General features: G+C 44.9%; 2 protein-coding genes across 4 annotated transcripts; one reads left to right on the forward strand and one right to left on the reverse strand.

Moving 5' to 3' along the window:
* The first annotated feature begins 318 nt into the window (after positions 1 to 318).
* LOC137425358 (uncharacterized) lies at positions 319 to 7,010 on the forward strand. 3 transcript variants are annotated; one of them, XM_078776597.1, is made up of 6 exons: positions 320 to 484; positions 596 to 1,085; positions 2,539 to 2,637; positions 2,802 to 2,948; positions 4,583 to 4,749; positions 6,616 to 7,010. In XM_078776597.1, exons 2-6 carry the CDS (start codon positions 969 to 971, stop codon positions 6,767 to 6,769), a joined length of 684 nt encoding a protein of 227 aa, XP_078632723.1. In that variant the 5' UTR covers positions 320 to 484; positions 596 to 968; the 3' UTR covers positions 6,770 to 7,010. The 3 variants fall into 3 exon arrangements, with proteins under 3 accessions (XP_067969807.1, XP_078632723.1, XP_067969809.1); XM_068113706.2 differs by having other exon boundaries at positions 319 to 1,085; XM_068113708.2 differs by having other exon boundaries at positions 324 to 1,085; positions 4,604 to 4,749.
* A 285-nt stretch (positions 7,011 to 7,295) lies between these two features.
* LOC137425357 (protein canopy homolog 3) lies at positions 7,296 to 25,392 on the reverse strand. Its single transcript, XM_068113705.2, has 6 exons — positions 25,123 to 25,392; positions 21,612 to 21,735; positions 16,525 to 16,621; positions 15,794 to 15,916; positions 15,311 to 15,428; positions 7,296 to 8,236 (listed from the first exon to the last, which is right to left on the reverse strand). The coding sequence occupies exons 1-6, from the start codon at positions 25,253 to 25,255 to the stop codon at positions 8,046 to 8,048; spliced, it is 786 nt and encodes a 261-aa protein (XP_067969806.2). The 5' UTR covers positions 25,256 to 25,392; the 3' UTR covers positions 7,296 to 8,045.
* Positions 25,393 to 26,021: the final 629 nt, after the last annotated feature.

Below are 26,021 nucleotides of genomic sequence, written 5' to 3' on the forward strand. Positions count from 1 at the left end.
CCCGGCGGTCAGGCCCCCGGCACCCCCCAGCCCCACCGTCCCGCTACCCCCCAGCCCTGCACGCATCGCCAGAGGGCATTTCGGCCAGGTCATCCGGCTTCCCCGCAAACTCACCCTTCAGGTGCGCGGGAATTCTGGGGGGGGGGGGGGAGGGGGGGTGCGTGTGGCGGGCACAATGATCAATATTTCCACGCACCAGTGGGTGGCGCGAGCGTCCGGGCGTGGAACTGAGATACATGCCCCGCTTTTCGGCCGATCGGCCACGCCCGGGGGCAAGGCGTGGCCTCGGGACATATATGCGGGCTCGAAGGTCGAGCCCGCCCAGTGCTGATGTGCGAGCTTGTAATAAAGTGCTTTCGTTTGTATCCACGCATTGTGGCCTACCTTTTTGGCAAACGAGTTGTGTGTGCACAGCACCACAGGGTCATATTATACCAGCTATGAGTAAGGATGGGTCATTCCGCTCTCTTGTGTCTTCGAGTTGGTAAGATTGTTGCAAGATCTGTTTTACATTTGCTAATATCTCTGCAATGGCGAAATGGTAATGAAAGTGGCCAGAGATGCTTGCTTAATAGCTTTTGTGTTTTCTTTGTAGATCAGTCGCATTCAAGTGAATAAAAGCTCACGGCTTGGAGTTTTGGTGGACCGTCTCGTTTCGTTTTACTACATTCCGCGTAAAAACATCCACGTATAACCCGTGTATCCCATCCGCGTATATTGACATCCGTGTATCCACCCTTTCACCCCTTCTGAGGTGTGCAGTGGGAGTAGTCTGTATTATACACTAATTGATGGCCATGGCAGCAGAATTAGTAGTAGAATCATTTACATTTATTTGAAGAATAGATGGTTATTAAACGTTTTCTCAATAGTTTCTTCGAGTGTGCATTGATTAATTTGATGTGAAAACCTTTATCGAGCAAAAGAGAAGAAGTTCAGGTATTACATGGTTCAGCTTGAGGTTCAACATGGAAGAGGTTGGTGTGTCGGATGTGGAGGCGTGCAGGTTTGCTTTTGCTGGAGATCTGGAAAAGCTGCAACAGTTGATCGCGGCTGATGGGAGTGCAGCGACGAATACGGACAAGGTTTCTGATGGGATTTTGTTTAATATTTCATCCCGTCATTTTGTATCTCGTATGTAACGAGAGGGTGCTTCTGCTATTATAACCCACAACCCATCTCTCTCTCTCTCTCTCTCTCTCTCACTCTCTCTCCTCTTCTCTCCTCTCTCTCACTCTCTCCTCTCTCTCTCTCTCTCTCTCTCTCTCTCTCTCTCTCTCTCTCTCTCTCTCTCTCCTCTCTCTCTCTCCCATACCCCCACTCTCTCTCTCTCTCCCATACTCTCTCTCTCTCTCTCTCTCTCTCTCTCTCTCTCTCTCTCTCTCTCCCTCCCATACCCCCACTCCCTAATCTCTCTCTCACTCTCATACCCCCACTCCCTCTCTCTCTCTCTCATCTCTCTCTCTCTCTCTCTCTCTCTCTCTCTCTCTCTCTCCCATACCCCCACTCCCTACTCTCTCTCTCTCCCATACCCCCACTCCCTACTCTCTCTCTCTCATACCCCCACTCCCTACTCTCTCTCTCTCTCTCTCTCTCTCTCTCTCTCTCTCATACCCCCACTCCCCACTATCTCTCTCATATCCCCACTCGCTACTCTCTCTCTCTCTCTCTCTCTCTCTCTCTCTCTCTCTCTCTCTCTCATACCCCCACTCCCTACTCTCTCTGCTACCCCCCCCCCCCCCCTCTCTCTCTCTCTCTCTCTCTCTCTCTCTCATATCCCCACTCCCACGCTCTCTCTGCTACCCCTACTCTCTCTCTCTCTCTCTCTCATATCCCCACTCCCACACTCTCTCTGCTACCCCTACTCTCTCTCTCTCTCTCTCTCTCATATCCCCACTCCCACGCTCTCTCTGCTACCCCCCACTCCCTACTCTCTCTCATATCCCCCCTCCCACACTCTCTCTGCTACCCCCACTCCCTACTCTCTCTCTCACTCTCATACCCCCACTCCGTACTCTCTCTCACACCCCCACTCCCTCTCTCTCATACTCCCACTCCCCACTATCTCTCTCATATCCCCACTCCCTACTCTCTCTCTCTCTCTCTCTCTCTCTCTCTCTCTCTCTCTCTCTCTCTCTCTCTCTCTCATATCCCCACTTCCTACTCTCTCTCTTTCTCTCTCATACCCCCACTCCCTACTCTCTCTCTGCTACCCCCCACTCCCTACTCTCTCTCTCTCTCTCTCTGCTACCCCCACTCCCTACTCTCTCTGCTACCCCCACTCCCTACTCTCTCTCTCATACCCCCACTCCCTACTCTCTCTCTCCCTACTCTCTCTCTCATACCCCCACTCCCTACTCTCTTTCTCATACCCCCACTCCACACTATCTCTCATATCCCCACTCCCACACTCTCTCTGCTACCCCCCACTCCCTACTCTCTCTCATATCCCCACTCCCACACTCTCTCTGCTACCCTCACTCCCTCTTCATGCCCCCGCCTCCCCCCTTTTCCCCTTCCTCTCCTTCTTCTGTGCAGGTTATGCGTACACCTCTACACTGGGCCGCTTCTGCAGGCCACGATGCTATTGTGATGTTCCTGCTGCAGAATGGATGTGACCCAAATCTACCTGATGATGTAAAAAATGTATTCTTGTAAATTAATATTACGTGCTTAACTTTTCCTGTTTATGTGCTCTGTCCCCCATTTATTATATGCATTGTGCTCTCACACCAATGGTGTGCACCCCATTCCCACTTCCCACTCGAAAACGTAATTGTGTGCGTTTTTCTGCCGCACAGGAGGGTTGGAGCGCTTTGCACATTGCGTCGTCTGCTGGACGCACGGACATCGTGCGCGCACTTATTGCACATCACGCCAACATCAATGCAACGACCAAGCGTGCGCAGACACCTATGTTATACGCAGCTTCACGAAACCGCCAGGAGGTATGTACAGTGAATGCTAAGTAAAAAGATGGCTGCAGATTTTTTTTCAGAAGCACGAGACAGATTGAATAATCTAAAGCAAAAACATTAAAGGACATGAAAATAAAGATGATATTTTGTGGTCTTTGGATTTGTACCGTGTGACCAAAAGTCAAGATATATGGTTTTGATGACTTGTAACAAACATTTGTGTGCAGCTACATTGTATGTAGAGCCTTCCTGCACCCCAATTAACGCCTGCACCCCAGTTACAGCCGGCACCCCAGTTACAGCCGGCACCCCAGTTACAGCCGGCACCCCAGTTACAGCCGGCACCCCAGTTACAGCCGGCACCCCAGTTACAGCCGGCACCCCAGTCACAGCCGGCACCCCAGTCACAGCCGGCACCCCAGTCACAGCCTGCACGCCAGTCGCCGCCTGCACGCCAGTCTCCGCCTGCACGCCAGTCTCCGCCTGCACGCCCAGTCGCCGCCTGCACGCCAGTCGCCGCCTGCACGCCAGTCTCCGCCTGCACGCCAGTCTCCGCCTGCACGCCAGTCTCCGCCTGCACGCGAGTCGCCGCCTGCACGCGAGTCGCCGCCTGCACGCGAGTCGCCGCCTGCACGCGAGTCGCCGCCTCTGCACGCGAGTCTCCGCCTGCACGCGAGTCTCCGCCTGCACGCGAGTCTCCGCCTGCACGCGAGTCTCCGCCTGCACGCGAGTCTCCGCCTGCACGCGAGTCTCCGCCTGCACGCCAGTCGCCGCCTGCACGCCAGTCGCCGCCTGCACCCCAGTTAGTGCTCCCCATCATTGAGTTGACGACGACGAGGATGGTCAATATCGTTCTGATGGAGGTGTCCACTCACTACCAGCTGACGTTGGAGCTCTAGCTTTATTCCTCACACCCACTCCCCCCCCCCCCCCCCCCCACCTCCCTTCATATGAAACTGAGTAATAAGGCTATTCCAGACTACTTGTTGTGTGTCTGCTAATCTGCCTACCATGCAAGTCTGGTTTGTTTGCATCATACACGGCCAATTGGGAGCGACCATCCGATACAGCCTGCATATTTGGGAGCATCTGCCATTTTGTGCTCTTCTCCAGAGCATACAGCATAATGACACGGGCCTGCAGCTCCACAAGTCTCAGAATGTCCTGTGACTCAGGAAGTATCTGAGTGGTTAAATCTCACCACTCAACAAACTGCTCGTGGCCGTTTGGAGTCAGTCGGTCTAAACGCAACTTCCCAGGCGGACCTGCCCCATCCCCTGTTGGCCGTAAGATATGGTGTAAAGTCTTTTAGTGGCAGACAAGTAGAAGGAAGATATGTTGTCATTGAAATGTCTGATAAAACAGATTACTTTTGATGTAGACAAAGTTGGCAGATCTTTATGAAAAGTTCATCTATAACCTGATTATTTTGTTTCGGATCAAATACAGTAAGTTTGTGAAGGAAAGAAAAATGATTTAAAGGGTTTTGATATGTGAATCGGTATGGCATAAATGTTCTTTGGCAAAATTCTCAGATTGAGAAGTCCATTACAGAGCAATGAAAAATAGTTCTTTGTACATTTTAAGCTTTGTCCAAACTTCAGTTTTAATATATATATATATATATATATATATATATCAACTGATAACGATGTTGTAAACAGATCTTGTCCATGCTTTTGGAGAGAGGGGCAGATGCCAATCTCGCTGATTGCCTGGGTGCAACCCCTCTCCACCGTGCTGCTTCCTGTGGACATCTCAAGGTGCTGCGCATTCTTGTGGAGCACGGAGCAAATGTCCAAAAAGCGGATGCACAAGGAAATTCTCCCTTGTGAGTGGTGGAACAGAAGACGGCTTGAAATAAGGCGCAGGCACAGCCTTATGAATATGTTGAAAACTGATTGTAGAATCGAATCAAAGAATGAAGCGTTTGCTATTCACTCGCATCTCGCTCTTTGGCCACTGCACGATTAATGTCTTCTCTTGACGTGTCACCGGCCGCTTGTGGCTTTGTAGCAATAGATAACATCGTCACCCTATGAAGGTGTTTCCACATCATTTGGATCTGCCAAAAATTGTACTTGTAGAACTGAAGCCTTACATGTGGCTTGACTGTCCTGGATGCTTTTTCTTTTAAATGACGATCAATTACTAGTTGAAGTAATGAGGTACAAAGAGGTCCCTTTTTTTCCCTGAATTTTATTTTTGGTGCTTAAAAAAAAATGCACATCAATGGCATGAGGAACTCACCCAGGACTCAAATTGTACCACTGCCTGGCACATCTGGATAAAGGAAAACACCTGTAAGCTGTTTTATTCCATGGTCAAGGAAAAATGTTTTTGCTTTACTTCCATGTATGGACAAATGAGACAAAATCTGAATAGGGATAAAACCACCGTTTAGAGGCCATTTTCCCCGCAAAGCAGGGGTTGGCCTTTTCGGGGACCGTGGTAGTTGTTGTTGTTTTTTTTTTTTGGTCCCCTTTTTGAAGCAATGTTTTACGGCCGGATGCCCTTCCTGACGCCAACCCTTTTTGCCGCCTTCAACGACAAACAGGGAATTACCAGTGAACTGGTACTCAATTAGCCGACCTCGGAAGGATGACAGGCTGAGTCAACCCCCCTGGCATTAATTCGGCGATCGACCGAGATTCGAACCCAGGATCCTAGGATCCTAAGCCGGCACCCTAGCCGCTAGCCCAACACCGCTAGCCCAACAACACCAGGGATGACCTGTATAATACAAGATGGTATTCATAGAACACTTTCCCTGCACAGTCAACTTGGTGTGAGACAACTGTTCTGTTTTTGAAGGTTTTGTTTTTTTTCTTTTCTTTTTTTGATTCAATATGGCTGCCAGACCACGTGATCAATGACATCATAAATTTATATTCCCTAATAAAATTGTTGCGTCGATCACGATCAAGGAATTTCAAACTTATCAGAGTAAGCGTTTGTCCCTCTCAAATTATGACATCATAATTAAGGCAACAGTGACGTCATCTTTAACAACACTTTTTTCTCCATGCGGAGTTCTTTACAATGAGCCATGTTTCAATTTTTTCCCATGGAGTGGTTTTTTGAGATATTGAGGTGCAACGTTTTTAGATTTTTCCAAGATGACACCTGTACCACGTGACCTATTGTGTCATAATTATCATTAAAATATTCTACAGGAGGAAGCACTCATATGGTGAAAAATTAGTGTCCATCGGACCAAGTTGCAGAGAAAAAAAAATTCATACTGATCAAACGAAGCGTTATACTTGTTGAATTATGACGTCATAACGAAGGCACCGATGACCATTAACATATATCATTCCCCATGTGGAGTACTTTACAACAAGCCATGTTTCAATTTTTTTCCATTGAACGGTTTCAGAGATAGAGGTGCAACGTTTTTCCAAAATGGCGTCCATACCACATGACCTATGACGTCATAATTATGAATAAAAATTATATGGGCAGAGGTAGTCCAATGGTAAAATTTCGTGTTATTCAGACCAAAGGTTGCCGAGAAAATGAATTTTTTAAATGCAGACACGCATGTACGCAATTCAACCGATCGCTTAACCCTGCTTTTCGCTTTGCGAGTGCAGCACAACAATGCCTCTGTTTTTGTTCGGTTAATATGAAGCAGTGTGCGAGCTCTTAAAAATGGTTTCTTTTAGCTCAAGTTGAATAATTGTCCCCGCAGGCACCTGGCTTGTGAGGAAGAGCGTACTGCTGAGGCCCAGCTGCTGGTGCGACACTGTGCAGATCTCTCACTCCGTAATCATGAAGGACAAACTCCACTGGACGTGGCACCCATGGGTCTTGCCACCCAACTACAAAGAATGACTGTAAACTGACTTTCCTTGGGCGCAGTGAGGCCTCTGGGCATCCTGGCAACTACGCTGCAGTTTGAAGTACAGGATGCTCTTTGAATCGATTATTCTTGCGTGTATTTGTTTAAGGTTGATTGGGTGAATGAGTGGAGGTAGTAGATGAAGACCATCGCCTTGATCTCTATCCTTATTCTGCTTTGCTCGTGTAATGGGGATAGGAACTCTATTCCACTATAAATTGAAAAATAAAGTTTTTCACAATGGCTGTTTCAAGTTCTAAAAGTTACTTTTATGACTCCATGAAGGTAGTTTATATAGCATTCAAGGTTGTGGCGCACCACTTTGCAAATGCGGAATTGTGTTAAACCAGTTCAAGGCCGTAAATGCGGTTTAACTGTACATATTGGGTGTCGATCTACAATTTGCAAATTATTTGGGGAAGTTATTCTATTTATGAACATTTAGCACAAGGTCACCTCAAGCCGAGTGCCAACCATGACCAAAGGTTTAAGAACATGGGATTCTGATTCATTCCTTAAGTGGAATAAGATAAAGTTCAGAACTTTTATTTTGAAAAATGAAAATGAAGCACCCAACCATCATATTGATATTTCATCCAATAGGACATGCACACGTCCTCCGTAACGAGGGTTAAACTGACAGGATAGATTGAAGGTCATAGACATTCTCATCTGCTTTTGATTCGCGCAAACTGACTGCACTTCAGCAGGAGTCAGACATTGCGTACTCGTGCTCTGGCCAAATTATGAACCGCTTCCTTGGTTGACATGACGAGAACCCAGCGATGAGCACCACCAGGCAGCAACGGCCAATGAAACATCATGATGGTGCTGCCTTTCTAGCAGCTACATGATCATTCCAATGAAGGGGCAGACAGAAAAAAAGCCTTCACACCTTTTTCCGATAGTCATTTGACGATAAATGTACAAAATGCATAAATATTTGATAAACTCCAACACCACACAGAACAAAAAGGAGAGAAGCCTGCAAAATACCCATTGTGTCAAGACAAGATACATTCACCGTTTGAAATGAATTGTGTTCGGCGGGTGTAACGTGCAGCTTCCCTTCGGTGGCATTTTCAAACTGCAATGAACATAAATTGGTTTAAAAATATTAATACTGATGCAATAACCAAGCACACTTCACAGCCCTTCCTTAAAACAAAATTCAAAACTTTTAATTAGTAACGTACAGCCCCCCACTCCTCCCCAAACAATTTTATAAAACGAAAGATGACAAAGTATGGAATTCCAGGGTAAGCCACATTGTAGGCCCTTCACAGCTCTTCACCATCATGCTGTGGAATTGCACTTTCTTTATTGCTATCCATCTGAACCTGGTCCTCAACCTCACGTTTTGTGTCCTGTGCCTCTCCCTGCTTCTTGGAGGATTCCTGTGATCTCGATGCTTGAGGCTTAGTTGATCCGGTGTCACCCTTTTTCCCTTTCCACTGCTCGTACAAACAGCCTAGAATGGGGAAAAGGGTGGGGGTAGATAGTCAGGCAACCATGGTGATTCATGGGGACAGATGAGATAAAAGCACCAGATTTTCACCAGGGATTCCATCGGCCCATAGCTGGTTTTAGAAGGGTAGCCACTAAATCAGCAAATACCTTTGATGATTTTTACAACAATTTATGCAAATTACATTCATTTCTAATATATATATTAAAAACAAACAATTAGTAATTCAAAATGCAGTATAAAAAATAATAAGGGGGGAAAAAGGAAACCATCAGCACTGTCATGTACCATACACTGCAGAGCATTGGTGCTACCGAAGCAGTTACTGCACTATAATCCTGGTCGGGTTGCCACTGGCTAGGGATTTTTGGGTGGGAATTTGGAATTTGTTCATGGTGCTGGTACTAACTTGCCTCCTCTTCACGAAGAATACCGTGGGATCTTTAACATCCACCAACTAATGTCAGTAGATGGGACCCCCAGTTTAACGTCCATCTGAGGGATGGCACCACATATTGATGAATTTCCATGCCTGTGAAACGCAGGGATGATCGTTTATAGCTGGGTTGAGATTCAATTTCAAACCCGGGTAGGCAGCTTTGAGGCGAGTGTGCGTACCTCTAGGCCAGGGGTTCCCAAACCCAGGGTCGTGACCTGAACTTGAAACCCCCTCCCCTCAAAATCCTGTTTTTTGAGAGGGATTTTCACATCAAACGCGTTTATTCCAACAATTTTTATCGTCGGTACCGGTACCATTTGGGTCACGAGGCAAATATGATTTCAAATTTTGTGTCGTGGACAAAACAAAGTTTGGGAACCACTGCTCTAGGCCATCCTACCAGCCTCCAAGGAGACATACTAAAATATGCAATTTGGTGTCTTTCTGGCTGTGATACCTTGAGTAAAGGAATTCATTGCAACAAAGGTGAATGCCTCAGTCACCTCCAGATAGCTTTTCCACACCTGCCATGCTCGCCCTTTTTTTCCTTTCCCATAGAAAGCTGATCGCAGTGTCGCAGCCTCAAACTATGGAAAAATAGGCAAGACCGTGGATTTGTCTTTCCCCAAAGCACGAGACATCACATTGATATGAGGTTAGTGAAATTATTTTCTGTGTCAAAAGCCACCAGTATGTCTGAAACAGGGTTAACAGATATATCCACAGTTCGAATTAGAATGGCACTCGGTAGAGAGCATACCTCTGCCAGGCTGAACAGTTTACGTTTTGTATCCCACAGATCTAGATCCGGACCTGACCGAAAATCGAATCTGGTTGTTCTCGTCACCTAACCAACTCATCCACCTAGTTTTGTCACAAATCGTCCACAACTTTTTGAAATATCGTACAAAATATCGTTTTTGGCCCTATCACTCAATGGGGAAGAATCGCTTAAAATTTTTTCGCATCCGGATTCAATTCTTCCTTGTCACACACCCAACCTGTCCACAAAGGTCCCTCCTAATCTGTCCACAACTTTTTGAGATATTGTGCTGTACTCTATATTGGTTTTAGGCCTATCTCTCAATGGTGAGGAATCACTTTTTTAAATTCTCGGATCCAGATCTGAATTTTCACCAAAATATAACCATTTCTTCCTCGTCACAAACCCAACTTTTCACCAAATTTTGTCCGAATCCGTCCACAACTTTTTGAGATGTCCTGTTCAAAATCAGACAAACAAAGAGACAGACAAACAGGGGTGAAAACATGACCTCCATCCACCTTCGGTGATATAGGTAACAAGGCACTTGGGAGAGTAATTCTTCAAGACATCTCGGAGGTGAACCGGTGTTGTAGTGTCAGCTTCCTTGTGGTTCCATGTTGGCATGTCGTGGTCAGAACCACTGACAATCACTTGTTGACCAGCTGTTATCATTACCTGCTTATCAGGGGATAATGTGTGTTGGTAATCTTGTCAGAGATAAATGCAAAGAGATCCAGCATGTATGAAGGGTCATGGTGAAATTTGCCAGTTTCCAGGGATTTTGTTTTAATCAGCAACCTTCCTCTGAATGCCTTCTCATCTTGTTGTTGTTGTTGTTGTTGTTTGTTTTTTTGTTTGTTTTTCTAGCAGACTGCTGGTAACACAAGTATCCCACACTACATCAACTATTTTGGACTTCTTTAATTCCTACATGTGGGGAGCGAAGACATCACCGACATGCTGTATTTACCAATGTAGCAATGTTGCTCATTGAAAGGAAATGCAACACAGCAATACCATTTAGGAATTTGATGTCAAAGATTTCTGGAGGTTTCACCTGAGTATATTGTTCCAGACAGCTCAGATGAGACTTATTTTGCCTTGGTTGAGCTTTCCTGTGTCTGAGATGGGGGATATTGGTGATTCATGCTTGAGGAAGTGTTCATGTCCATCCCTGTGCTGCATCACGATATATAGTGGAGAGAAGAGGGAAACATCATTGCTCGGCACTACCTGGCTGGTCTTCAATTTGGCTGCTGGACACCAGAAAAGCTCAAGCTAATTCTTCTTTATACTAGTCTGGTGTTGGCTAAACGGTTAGGGTACTGGCTTGGGATCCTAGGATCCTGAGTTTGAATCCCGGTCGATCGTTGCTTTAACGCCAGGGGGGTTGACTCAGCCTGTCATCCTTCCAAGGTCGGCAAATTGAGTACAAGCTCACTGGTAATTGGGGCACTGCACCAGCGGCATAAAACGTGCTTCCAGAGAAATGATGCAACCAGCAGCCACAGGCTGCATACAAAACAACAACAACAACAACAACAACAACATTCTTCTTTATTGGCTCATGGAAAGATGAGGTGCAGTCAGGTCAGTCTCTTTCTTGAGTGCCACTGGTAACATGTAACCCAGTGCTACCTGTTGCATGGTGGGGTAGTCTGCAACTAAACCGACTACCCTCACTGGCTTGCCATTGGGGAGGATGACTAACACCCTGCAGGACTAAAAAAAAACACCTGTTGAAGGGCGGATGAGCTCTCTTCGGGAAGTAAGGAGATGGTGTCTCCTAAAAAACACCCACCCGGTTGGACCGGTGTTTTTAGGTAGTAGGTTGTCGACAGCAACCGCTCAGAGTAGTACTACTGTTCGGACTTAGGAGCGTTAAAGTGTTGCCCGGAACCATCTTACACTCTCCATATCAGGATTGCTGGTCGTACTTTCTGTCTCGCTCAAACTACAACTACCAGGATAGCTTTAATCTCTCATTCCTGCAAACAAACTTCATCCACTTTTCTTACTCATTTTCATTCCTCATCTTTATATTCTCTTTTATTTCTCTTTCCTCCCATTTATAAATGCAGTTATTTTATTTAAGTCCTGGCCTCGATGAGTACGAGATAGTCCATGACTGTAGCCTTCAACATAAAATAAATTTTTTAAAGTCTATCAATGCTGACTTCTGGTAGCCGTTGCACTGTGTTTCCCTTTGTTTATATGGTGTGGACTGCGTTATCAACATATTAATTTATGATATCACGTGTGTCAACTGCAAGCCGTTTTTATTCTGCAAAAGTACTTTGTTGTTGTTCTCTTCCTCTTCCCTTTATAGGTCCAATGACACCAAGCTCCTGCACTGCCTTGACCACGATACTCCTCCACTCCCCTCTGTCCTCAGCAAACTCTCTCCACTTTCCACCACGCCCCCTTACAGATATCCCTCTTCACACAATCCTACCATCTCAACCGTGGTCTACCTCTCTTCCTCCTACCTTATTCCCTCCACCTATCCACTCTCTTTGCCATTCTCTCTTTCCCCATCCACACCATGTGTCCAGCCTATCTCAGCCAGCATTTCACCAATCTCCCCATCAAGCTCATCTGCACACCAATCTCATCCCTCAGTTCCATCCTCCTTCTATCCACCCTCTTCACTCCTGCAATCCTCCTGACCCAGTACTCGCAAACCTGCAGCCTCTGTCGTTGTCTCTCCGTCAGTGCCACCGTCTCCAGAGTGTAAAGATAGGCCGGCATTACGCACGACATAAGAAACTTTCCTTTCAATCTCCTTGAAATCTTTCTGTCTGCCATTGCACCCTCCACGCTTTTTCACCCACCCGAATCCTCCTCCACTCCTCTGCCTCTGACTTACCATCTCCAAACATCCCTGATCACTCTTCCACCCATACTCAAACCTATTTCCTTGTCTGATTTTCTTCACCTCTAACCTGAAATCCATTTATTTTCTCTGCTGCCCAATACACACCTCCTCCGTCTTCTTCATACTCATCGCCATCTTCTCTGTGCTCATCTTCAGCCCATGTTTCTCAAATAACTCCTTCCACTCCCTCAATACTTCTTGCATCTCCCTCCCGCTCACTCTCCACCACAACATACAGATCCTCCACATATTATATCCTCCCCAGAATATATTTCATGCTTATCTTTCTGCTTTCCAGCTCAATGATAAACTGATAGCACTTCCCTGTGGGCAGTGGGCTGAGAGCGCTTCCCTGCCTCAAATCGATGTTCCTATTGAACTCCTCTGTCATTCCAGGAGCAACCAAAACTCTTCCCTTCGTTCGCTTGTACATCCCTTCCTCCATCCTAACTTCTGCTTCCAGCACTCCCATCCATCTCAGTGTCACCATCACCATGTCTCTCAGGACAGTGTCATAGGCCTTCTCCAGATCCACAAATCCCAATGTCATTTCACCTTGCACCCCAAACCTCTTCTCCACCAGCTGTCTCAGCATAAATAACCCATCTGTCATTCCTCTACCCTTTCTAAACCCTTGCTGGTCTTCTCCGATCTCTCCACACTCTTCCTAATCCTCCCATCCAGAACCCTCTGTAGCACCTTCATGACATGACTAAGGAGTGAAATATCAATGCAATTGCCTGAAAATTATTTGCATAGATTATTATAATTATAGTAGGTATTTATTGATTTGCGTAGCTCATCTCCTCAAAGTTATTGTTTGTTTGTATGCATCCTGTGGCTGCTGGTTGCATCATTTCTGGAAATATAGCTGCGATGCTGATGCAGTGCCCCTGTTACCAGTAAGCTGGCACCCATTTTGCTGACCTCAGAAGGATTACAGGCCGAGTCAACCCACGTGGTGTTATTTAATGGCTTGACGGGCTCAAGCCCAAGACCCTAAGACCTTAAAAGCCAGCCACCTGAAACAATTAAGCTAACACCAGACTTAAGATCAAAAAGTGATCTAACTATTAAAACATTGAGAAAAAAAATCAGCTGCTAATATTCCTTATCAGGGAACTAATCAGGGAACAAATTATGCATATACAGTCGTGGCCAACAATATTGGCACCCTAGCACTTTTTTCAAATAACTCACAATTTTCTCCAAAAATAAGTTGAAATTGACAAAAGTATTTGGTCTCCACAATTCTTTATTTCACTGTTAATATTACAGAACCTTTGTTTTTGATTCAGAACTTAATGTATCCTTTTAAATCAGAAAATAAAAATAAATGGCATCGACAAAATTATTGACACCCCAGACTTAATATTTGGTAGGACAACCTTTGGACAAAATAACGGCAGTCAAGCGCTTCCTATAGCCATGAATGAGCTTCTTACACCTCTCTACTGGCAGTTTGGCCCACTCTTCTTGTGCAAACTGCTCCAGTTCTCCCAGATTTGAAGGGTGCCTTCTCCCAACTGCTGTTTTCAGATCTCCCCACAGGTGTTCAATGGGATTTGGATCTGGACTCATTACTGGCCACTTCAGAACAGTCCAGCATTTTGTCTTGAACCATTTCTGGGTATTTTTGAAGTGTGTTTGGGGTCATTGTCCTGCTGCAAGACCCATGACCTTAGACGGAGACCCAGCTTTCTGGCACTAGGTTGAACATTGCACTCCAAAATGCCTTGGTAATCTCCTGATTTCATTTTGCCATGTACACATTCAAGGCACCCAGTGCCAGAGGCAGTACAGCAACCCCAAAACATCACGAAACCTCCTCCATGTTTGACTGTAGGGAAGGTGTTCTTTTCTTTGACGGCTTCATTTTGTTTTCTGTAAACATAGAGATGATGTGCTTTACCAAAAAAGCTCTATTTTGGTCTCATCTGTCCACAGAAAATTCTCCCAGAAGGATTTTTCCTTGTTCAGGTGTATTTTGGAAAAATACAGTTGGGCTTTCTTATGTCTCTCTCTCAGCAGTGGGGTCCCCCTGGGTCTCCTGCCATAGAATCCCCTTTCATCAAGTTGGCGACGGATGGTGCGAGTTGAAACTGTCGTACCTGGTGTCTGAAGGTCAGCTTGAATCTGTTTGGCAGTTGATCGAGGTGCTTTCTCCACCATTCGAAAAATCCTTCACTGCAATCTTTGATCAAGTTTTATCTTGCGGCCACGTCCAGGGAAGTTGGCTGCAGTGCCATGGGTCTTAAACTTCCTGATAACATTGCGTAAGGTGGACACAGGAACATCAAGGTCTCTGGAGATGGACTTGTAGCCTTGAGATTGTCCATGCTTGGCTACAATCGTGTGTCTGACCTCCTCAGACAATTCTCTGGTTTTCTTTCTTTTCTCCATGCTCATTGCAGTACACACAGTGACACAAAACAGCAGAATGACTCCTTTTCTCCATTCAAACTGGTTGAATGAGTGATTTTTACATTGCAGGCACCTGCAACTCACCATAGGTGAGTTCAATTCCAAAGTAAAGGAGAGTCACCTGCTTGAAATCTAATTATTTCTAACAACTTCAAAAAGGTGCCACTAATATTGTCCAGGCCATTTTAGGATTTGTGTGTGGAATTAGCTAAGATTTAGTAATTTTTTTCAGCTTTTTTTGTTTCGTTCCACTGCAAACCAAAGAAATACATATGTGGATACCAAAATATTTTTTAATTTCAACAATTTTCTGAAAAATGATGCATTCTTTGAAAAAAGTGCAAGGGTGCCAATACTTTTGGCCACGACAGTAATTTGCATGCGTTGTCATAAAAATGATACGAGACATTTCCTGATTGTGTGGCTCCCCTTCTAAAATTAAAGCTCTGAACCCACCCTTCTAAAATAAAATCTGTGAAAATATGGCCTTAAGCTGCCTCACTCGGATGGGTGGGTGATGCACACACAATCGTCGACACACTCCAGGTTTTAGGTGCCTGCTGCTCTCACCAGTCTCGTGGTCCTTGAGGACGTGTCTTTCACAGAAGAAGTCACGCAGATCCTCATCCTGGTGGTGCCAGAACCAGTCCTCCAACACCTCTTCATAATCCCCCATCATCATGTCACACTGCGGAATGAGGAGGGCACGGTACAGTTTTAGGAGTTAGCCAGCACAAAGAACAGCTGCAAAGCCTGAAAGTAAAACTCAAGTGCACGAGTAAGGATTTCAAAAAACTGAAATGATAAATATATCTTTAATATCTCTAGCGTGAATGATAAGCAATAACTTCCAACAAAATTTCCCTGTCCAAATATATAGGCATGGATGCATGATCGCTTCATGCAGAATTTCTCAATCTACAAAAGGAAGAGGAAGGTGTCCGTCTTCGCTTTGTATCTCGTCTCACCCTTCGTGCATCTTAAACTTCAAAGGCATCATTAAAGTTAATTATAAAATTAACAACATTGAATGGCGTTCCTCCACTCAAGCACCTGTTTCTTGAGGTCGGCCACCTCCGCAGACGTCTCATTCCACAGCTCGTAAGGAATATCCATCACCACCTTGACACCTTTGTGCACCAGTCCATGCAATGTTTGGAATGTCTCACTCATGCCCTGATGTACACAGCAGAGCGAGATAGCGGGACAAGTGAACATGCGAACTGGAGGTTTAAAATTCGGTGACAATACCAAAAGATCTCTTGGAGCAAATATACTGAAAGAGAACGTCTGAAAATGCTGCTTTGATTAATCAGCGCAGATTGATACTCAAGATAAACCGAAGAGGGCTAACAAGTCATTGGTGTGCTCCATCCCGCATTCCAACACTATGAAGGCAGCAACCAAAATAAATGGGAAACGCTATCATTCTTGCCCTTTCAAAATGATCTGCATACTCCTTCCCACCCCACCCACCCCATGTGCTTGTGAGGAAGTTTTACTACACAAAGCAGGATCTAAAAATTGCCGAGTCCATCTCATGTACATTTGAGAAAAAAACCAAAAAGACTTTCATAGCATTGAAAATAACTATGTGCACATGTGTAGGTAGTACACGAGAAGCCAGACTACACGTCGCACACGAGTTGGGCTAACTCTACAGAGTTGGTTTTAGTGTTGAACTACCTAGACAGAGGGAGTTTTGCAGTGTTGGGCTACCTGGACCAAGGGAGTTTTGGAAAGCACTCTTCAATTTGGCAAGAACAAACAAAAGTCCAGATTACCTTGGCAAACCTATTGCTCCCATCCCTCTCCTTGTGCACGTTGTACTGAAGGAGCTGGTTGCAGATATTCTCCGTGGCATCAATGAACCTCGTTTCCCTGGGAATAATAAAAAGTGCATTTCAAATGTTGGAAACCCCCTCGCTATCAAAAATAAATGATTTTGTCCTGCTTTTCATGTAAAAACTCCAACACGAGCTTCGATTAATGTAAAAGAAAATATATGGAGGATTAAATTATATGGAGAACATGGTTTAAAAAAAAAAAAAGTAAAAATAAAATTAGAATTATCAATGTGAAAAAACAATCATGGTGGAGCCATCAACTTGTAACTAAACATCTAGGGACACAGTCCTAAGTCTTATTTATATGCAGTACACATTCACTCACAATTTGTGCAGGACCTGTGCTTTGAAGTAGTCGGTAAGATTACTGCTGAATTCTGCCACCAATAGATACGCTACAATTAGAAAGAGGTTCAAGAATAATACTCAACAATGCCGGATAACAACACTTTGCTTGCTATTAGTATTATCAAGATGCCAATAACCGGCTGCTGCTTACAAAAAGAGTGGGGTTAGCGCAAGAAAGAGTTGCCCAAGAGGTCTTTTGTCAGGTCAGTCTTTTGAGACTGCCACTGGTAACATGTAACCCAGTGTCACCTGCCGCATGGTCGGGTTGTCGATTACTAAATAACACCCTTCACTGGCTTTGCCAGTGGGGAGGGTGACTGTGACACCCTGCCAGGACCAAACACAACATCTGGCAAAGGGTGGATGAGCTCCCATAAGGAGCCAACAGCCATCCAGTAAGGAGATTGTGTCTCCTAAAAAACACCCGTCCGGTTTGGACCGGTTCAAGTCATACCAACGATTTAAAAATGCTGCTTCGTGCTGCTTCCTTGCTTGAAAAGGATAGAGCACGGACAATCCCCATCGGTCGGCATCCATGGGGAGGAGGAAATGCCCCGCTGAGTACGGTGAGAAAAGCAGCACCATTGTTTTGACGTCGCTGGAACCAAGAATATCCCGGGAAGCGACGGCACTTCCCCAAGCTCAGTGGTTGTTTTAAGCGTTTGTCTTGTCAGTATGTCCGTGTGTGTGTCAGCTCTATTACGGACCTTACCCCAATTATAAACAAGAAAGAGCAATCAGAGATTGCAGACCCTCGCCAGAACGTTTTTCTAGTGGTTTTTAAGGCTTTTCTCTTAAAACAATATGGTGGCCAAACCACGTGACGTCATTATTTTTTTCTCCATCAATTCTCCATGGTTAACCCCCGCTCTAGCGGGGAAAAATGGCCTTAAAACGATCATTCATTCATTCATTCAATTCATCCCTTGGTGACGCTCAATAAATTTCATCTTGATCGGATGAAGTTTTGTACTTGTCGAATTATGACGTCATAACGGAGGAACCTATGACATCATCATTAACATATTTTATTCTCCATGGAGAGTTCTTTACAATGAGCCATGTCTCAATGTTTTCTATGCAGCGCTTTCAGAGATATAGAGGTGCAAAGTTTTTCTGTTTTTCCAAGATGGCGCCCATACCACATGACGTCATAATTATCATTTAAAAATATATAGGAGTTGCACCTATGGTGAAAATTTCCTGTTAATCGGACTAACGGTTGCAGAGAAAATCATATATATTCTGTGCGGACAAACAGACAGACAAATCGACTCAAATGCAATACCCTCTCCTCTGGCAGGGTAAAAATAAAGATATTAAAAAATAAAATAAAAAAGAGTCAGACAAAGAAGCTTGTCGCATGGTAAACCAAGTGAATGAAAATGGTCGAATGGGAAACTAGAACGGCACTCGGTAGAGCGCATACCTCCGCCAGGCTGAACAGTTTATGTTTTGTATCCCACTGATAGGCCAGATCTGGATTCAGACCTTTTTTTTTTTTTCTTGTATACAAGATCGAGGCTCGTGAAAGAGCTAACATTAATCACACAAAAAGTATTACCGACACATAAAACACAAAAAATAAGGGGAGCGGTAGACAAGATGGGAAGAGAGAGGGAAGGACACAAACACAACATTTGACAGCAGGGACATCGGGAGAAATGTTTTAGGGGGAGGGCTTGGGGGGAGGTGGGAGAGGTATAAAACATATGAACACTGCAAGGACTTCCAGGAAAGAATTTGGAATTTCCAAAAAAAAAAAAAAAAGTGGATCTGGGGTGAATTAGCGGGGGTAGAAAAGATCAAGGTTTTGGATGGGGGAAGATAAGAGATGGTGGTGAACAGCTGTTTCAAAGACCTGGAGGGAGGAGTGGGATTGAAGGGAGTGGGGGAGTTTGTTCCAGAGGCGGGAGAAAAGGGGAATGAAAGAGTGAAGGTGAGTAGAGAGCCTAGATTTTGGCAGTTTAACCATAAGAGGGTTGCAGGCAGATCTTGTGCGACCTGAAGGAATATTGGGGGGACAGAGCACAGAGAGAGCTGGGGGAGCAAGGCTGGAGAGGAGTCGGTAGAAGACAGAAAGACCACACCAACCTGCCTGCGGTGAGTGAGTGAAAGGCCCTCGGAGTTAACTTCATCGCAGGAGATTCCAATGATTCTGAAAGCTTTGGTTTCAACAGCGTGAAGCCGAGCTAGGTGTGAGGCAGGAGCACCAGCCCAGAGGGGGGAACAGTATTCCATTGAGCTTCGGATGAAAGCCTTGTATGTGGTGAGGAGCTCAGGTGTGCCAAGGAAGGACTTCGCACGACGGAGGATGCCCAGTCGGCGACTGGCTTTGGAGGCCAGCTTGGAAATGTGATTTTCCCAAGAAAGATCATGGCAGATAGTGAGACCCAAAAGCTTGAGCGACAGAACTTCTTGGAGACGATTGTTGAGAAAGTAGATGGGAGGGTTTTCCAGTCGGTCCTTTCGGAGTGACATTGTAAGAGTGTGAGATTTGTCAGGATTGAAAAACATGTTCCACTTGTTTGACCAGTCTGTGATTTTGTCCAGGTCTGCAGAGAGTGAGGAGGCTGCAGACTGCCGATCTGAGGGATGAGGAATGGAGCGACAGATAGTGGAGTCATCAGCAAAGAGATAGAGAGGATTTTCCAGAGAGTCGGAGAGATCATTGATGAAGACTAGAAATAGCACAGGGCCCCGAACTCTACCTTGGGGAACTCCAGCCAGAACAGGAAGGGGAGATGAGAGAAATCCATTCAGGGCCACACGTTGCCTACGACCAGAGAGGAAGTTCGCAAGCCATGAGTGGTGGATTTGCATGGATACCATAGGAGGAGAGTTTGGTGAGCAGAGCTGGGTGCCAGACCGTATCGAAGGCACGTGCTATGTCAAGTGAGACAGCTCTGATTTCCTGTTTGGCATTGAGGACCTCCATCCATTGTTGAGACAGCAGAAGCAACATGTCCAGAGTAGAATGATCTGGTCTGAATCCAAATTGATGATCAGAGATCAGGCCGTTGGAGAAGAGGAAGGATTTGATATCCGAAGCAATGATAGATTCCATGACTTTGCTGATAATTGGAAGCAGGCTGATTGGTCTGTAGCTGCAAGGATCTGTTTTTGCACCTTTTTTGTGTAAAGCGGTAATGTTTGCTGATTTCCAAGATGCTGGCAGATGACCTTGAGCAAAAGAGAGGGTGAAAAGAACAGAGAGAGGGTGAGATAGAGCGGCAGAGCAGGATTTTAGGACCCGTGGGCTGACGCCGTCTGGTCCAGTTGCAGAATCAGTCGAGGTTTGACAAAAACTTCTCCACCTTGTCAGGAGAGAAGGACACAGAGTCCAGGAGCAGTTGGGTTCGACTGGGAAAGGTGAGAACAGAGAGAGATGGGTTTGGGACACAAGATTTTGAGGCAAACACAGAGTTGAGGCATTCGGCTTTGAATGGACCTGAACCTGAACCTGAACCAAAATGTAATCGGCTTGTTATTCTCACCGAACAAACTCATCCACGTGCAGTAGTTTCGTCATAACTCGTCCATAACCTTTTAAAATATCATGTTGTATATCACTTTTTGCCTGATCTCTCAATGGTGAAGAATCACTTGAAAATTAAATAACTCTCGTATCAGAATCCATATTCTGATCTTCACCAAAATCGAATCTATTTATCCTTGTCAGAGACCTAATCTGTCCACCAAGTTTCGTCAAAATCCATCCATAATTTTTTGAGATATCCTGCTATGTATCGTTTTTGTCCCTATCTCCCAATGGTGAAGAATCACTTAGAAAATTACACTATCCGAATCCGGATCTTCACCAAAATCAAAAAAATTTCCTTGTTCCATATGCTATCTCTCTGCCAAAATTTCGGCCGAATCCTTCCACAACCTTTTGAGATATCCTGTTCACAGACAGGTGTGGAAACATAACCTCCATCCATCTTATGAAAGTAAAAATATATTATATGTAAAAAAATATATAAAACTACAGCAAAACCAAACTGCAGTTGTCCGTTAATTCGGCTTAAAACAATCTGCTCAACTCATCTCCCAATTTCAATTCCACCAGTTTGCTCAGGTGCACTAATAGCCCACACTTTGCCTTCAACAACTCGTGGCATTTCTTCGACATTTTCATACACTGCGCAAGATCAATGAATGGCCTGAAGCAGAGAGCTCTTCTGACCTCTGAATAGCACGACCTCGTTGAAAAATCGCTCTGGCCATGAAAACCACTAATCATGTGACCTTCCAACTTGCCGATCGTAGGATCACGTGCTTTGCAAATGCTGCTTGGACGTTAAGTTAAAGCAGCAGTTGTAGAACCTGTTATCATAGAAATGGTGTTTGTAGGAAACAGTTTCCATTATCATAAGGAATATCATTTGGTGATGTCGACTAATAACAGATGAAGTTGGAATTTAATGCGAGATAGTGAGCACATTTTCTAGACATAAATATTGTTAAACTCATTCATGAATGAAGACTTTAATGAGAGATGAGAGTTGTGCAACAAAATATGGTAAAAATCAAAAATAATTTTAAACACCACGTATCAAGGTACCAAGAAATACCCGTCTTCCAAAAACTGTCAATGAAAATAAATAAATAAAAGATCCATTCAGACTTCTGCCCAGCAGTGGAACAACCAGCAGTGGAACAATCAGACATACGAGTATCGGTACTGGACTCGAGTTCCTTTTCCATCCAGAAAGCGATAGTTGGTGTCCAGCATGGCTCGTGACTTTCTGGTTTTCTCAAAGGCACCGGTCAACTCCAGCGTCAAGAACTTGCACACTGAAATCATGACAAACAAATTCACACATGTGCATGGAATCACAGATCAAAGGCATTTTCAATTTGAATGTGTGGTGTAGAAGAGGTGTCGGGGCAGGCAGCCTTTTAAAAGGTTTATTTTATACATGGTGAATTTATCATCTGTAAGAACATGTATTCAGGGACATCAAATAAACTGGAAAAAAAGCACGAGAGTCCTAGACTGATTGAACTGGAGTATTCTGGCATGACAAAAAAAAAATTAGTACCATGCCATGACCAATGTAAAGCATGAGTACACCCGCTCCCGAGGGAAGCGTCAGTAAGGGTCGTGTTATCATAATCTCTGGGGTATATAGATTAGAGTAGATCTCGGCTCGGTCCGTTATTTTCTGGGAGACACGGTAAACATATAACACCTCAAGAACATCAGGGTTCCTCCCTTTTAGTTTAGTGTTAAACAGCAGTAGCAACTGTTAAAAAAGGTAATCATATGTGTTTGGATTTTATTTTAAAAAAAAAATTTCTTCTGGTAGGGGTGCTTGCATGAAACGCTATGATGAGCAATTTATACACGTTAACACTGCGTTTGTTCAAGGAGGAAAAACCGCTTGGGGAGGGGGGATATTATTGGTATTAATATTGTTTTATAAATAACACCAACATTATGCTATTACCATTAGTGTTGCTATTCCTTTTGTAATTAAAAGTGACCTTGGAAAAACGCCATGATAAGCTATCTATACACCTCAATACGCATTTTGCCCAAGGCGGAAGCTCTCCTTTAGGAGGAGGGGAAATGAAGTCGCTACAACCTCCATCATGTGACCCCTTGGTCCTCCTGTCAAGTATGGTCGAGATTGGATAAGTAACGACCGAATGTATCGCGGTCAGACAGACAAGACACAAAATTACGTATTTTAGTACAATGACCGAAAGCACATCTATATAATTTATTAAGCAAAATTACAGGGTAAGACTCAATCAGTGCATGCAATGAGTGAGATGCAAGGCAATCAAATACGACAAAAATAAATATCCTCTTGGAGTCGAAACACAACATTCGAGCTCTCTAAAATGACACACACAGGACTTGGGGCCGTGAGATTATCTTCCAATCTATCTATGTTCATGAAGGAGGTGACAGAGGTTTAAAGGGCAATGTAATTATTGTGGGAGTAAATGCAAACAAGGGAATGAAAGAACCGGGGTGTGTTCCGATAGCAATCAGCTTGCTTGATTCAAAGTGCTCAAACCAACATTCCAATGGAACCGAGCGTTCGGCACCCCTTAACATGTCGGTCTCAATGTAAACAATGCTATCGTGGTACTTGAGCAAATGCTGTCCAACCGCCATTTGCAGTTTTACTTGATCCTCTTGTGACAACAACTTCCCCAAACGAATTTATTGTCTTTGCAGCGACTACAGAGTACAAAGAAGAGGGAAAGAATGATAAATAAATGAGGTTTCAGAAGGAGAAAAATTCATAAATAAGCCAAACTTATTTATGTACCAACCTACCGCTGTGCATTTTGGGGAGAGGTTTTACATGTTTGCAGATCTTGAATACTTAGGATGAAAAGTGGAAGTAACATGGAGCTGTTACTCTAAGTCTCAAGTCTGTATGCAACCGGAGCATCCGGCCGGGTGGGGCAAATTAAATTCAAGAGGGGGGGGGGGCTCTTGTTAAAAAAACGCACGCGTGCACACACACACACACACACATACACACACGACTGCTCCCTCTCAGATCAATGAAGCTTAGGTTTTATACCCAAGACCAGTCCATGCAAAAGGCTCAAGGATTTTTCTCATAATGACCTTTGTTATTTTTGGTTTTCCAGAGGGGGCAAAATTATGCCTAGGAAGGGAAATCCCTCCCCCCCTTTCCCTAGGTCCCCTCACTTTGTGGGTGGTACACTTCATGACCAAAATTATGTCGACACCCGAACATCAAACATCTAATTCCAAATTCATGGGCATCAATATGGAGTTGGTCCCCCCTTTGCTGCTATAACAGCCTCCACTCTTCTAGGAAGGCTTTCCACTAGATGTTGGAACATTGCTGTGGGGATTTGCTTCCATTCAGCCACAAGAGCATTAGTGAGGTCGGGCACTGATGTTGGGTGATTAGGCCTGGCTCACAGTCGGCGTTCCAGTTCATCCCAAAGGTGTTCAATGGGGTTGAGGTCAGGGCTCTGTGCAGGCCAGTCAAGTTCTTCCACACCGATCTCGACAACCCATTTCTGTATGGACTTTGATTTGTGCAATGGGGGCATTGTCATGCTGAAACAGGAAAGGGCCTTTCCCAAACTGTTGCCACAAAGTTGGAAGCACACAATCTTCTAGAATGTCATTGAATGCTGCAACGTTAAGATTTCCCTTCACTGGAACTAAGGGGCCTAGCCCGAACCATGAAAAACAGCTTCAGACCATTATTCCTCGTCTACCAAACTTTACATTTGGCACTATGCATTCGGGCAGGTAGCGTTCTGGCATCCGCCAAACCCAGACCTATCCATCAGACTGCCAGATGGTGAAGCGTGATTCATCACTCCAGAGAACGCGTTTCCACTGCTCCAGAGTCCAATGGCAGCGAACTTTACACCACTCCTGCCGAGGCTTGGCATTGCGTATGGTGATCTTAGGCTTGTGTGCGGCTGCTCGACCATGGAAACCCATTTCATGAAGCTCCTGACGAACAGTTGCTGTGCTGACGTTGCTTCCAGAGGAAGTTTGGAACTCGGTAGTGAGTGTTGCAACCGAAGAGACGATTTTTATGCATGACGCGCTTCAGCACTTGGCGATCCCGTTCCGTGAGCTTTTGTGGCCTACCATTTCGCGGCTGAGCTGTTGTTGCTCCTAGACGTTTCCACTTCACAATAACAACACTTACAGTTGACTGGGGCAGCTCTAGCAGGGCAGAAATTTGACGTACTGACTTGTTGGAAAGGTGGCATCCTACAACGTTGCCACGTTGAAAGTCACTGAGCTCTTCAGTACGGCCCATTCTACTGCCAATGTTTGTCTACCGAGATTGCATGGCTGTGTGCTTGATTATATATATATATATATATATACCTGTCAGCAATGGGTGTGGCTGAAACAGCCAAATCCACGAATTAGAAGGGGTGTCCGCATACTTTTGGTCATGTACTATTATCATGTAGTAGTGTGTGAGGAACAGATATCTGCAATATGAAAGCTAAATGCTCAACGGTTTTTTGAAATATCGTGTACACAAAAGTACATGGACGATGGACGATGGACGGATGATCGGTTGGTTGGCGCACGGATCCAGCTCATTTTAACGTCTCATGGTCAGAGGGACAACAACAACCACCGACTTCCCGCCACCACTAGTGCCACATAGTTATCATCAAACTAGGGAACGGGAACTCACGAACCTTCACATCGGTTCGGCAGCTTCACAGCCTCTTCCAAATCATTCCCCTTTGCCTCTCGTGTTTTCTTCTTCTTCACTCCCTCGACCAACAGCGCGCCGCACGTTAACGCCACGTACACCACGACGATATTCATTTAAAAATAGTCTTACGAAATGGCGCGCCACAACCTTTATATTCAATAGAAATGGCCCATGCACACTGTCGCTTCTGCCACCCACTCGACTTCCTGTTTGCGTGTGGTCAAGAACGACCAATAAACATTCGGCACATAGAACTTATATTTTATGATTTAGTTGTTAAAATTTGAAACCCTCCCACATAAAGATTAATCTAAGGCTTCAAAACTTGAGATAATTTTTACTTCAGAGCAGATAAGAGAGTACAAAAATTTGCGCGGGAGGAAAAGTCCAAACGGCCTCACAATATATAACTATACACCTCAAACGCGTTTTTGTTTTTTTATACACAGTAAAACCTCGAAGAGCTTGAACGCAGAATTGATCAGGACGCAACATGACAAAAGGGAACAGCGAGAGAAAGGGGATGCAGGTAATGATGAGGGTTAGGAAAGGACGCAAGGAATGGACAAGATGAATACATATAAGCAATTTTTGGGGATGGGTGGGGGTGGTTTAACGCATGTAGAAAAGATCATGCTTTTGAATGGATCTGAGATGGTAATGGACAGCTGTCTTGAAGACCTGGAGGAAAGGATAAGATTGAAGAGAGTGAAGCACGCGGTGCTACGCGCGCGACTTGCTACCAAGGAGGAAGCGGCCAACGCGGTAAGTTTAATGTTCTTTATTCAAAGAGGTCACTGTAGCACTGGCCTGGCACGCTCCGGGCTGCGCGCCCGGTGTATATCCTGAGGCCACGCCTACCCCTCGGGCGTGAACGCC

This window comes from Myxine glutinosa, chromosome 4 (assembly GCF_964187855.1).
Source record: "Myxine glutinosa chromosome 4, kmMyxGlut1.1, whole genome shotgun sequence".
NCBI classification, from domain to species: domain Eukaryota; kingdom Metazoa; phylum Chordata; class Myxini; order Myxiniformes; family Myxinidae; genus Myxine; species Myxine glutinosa.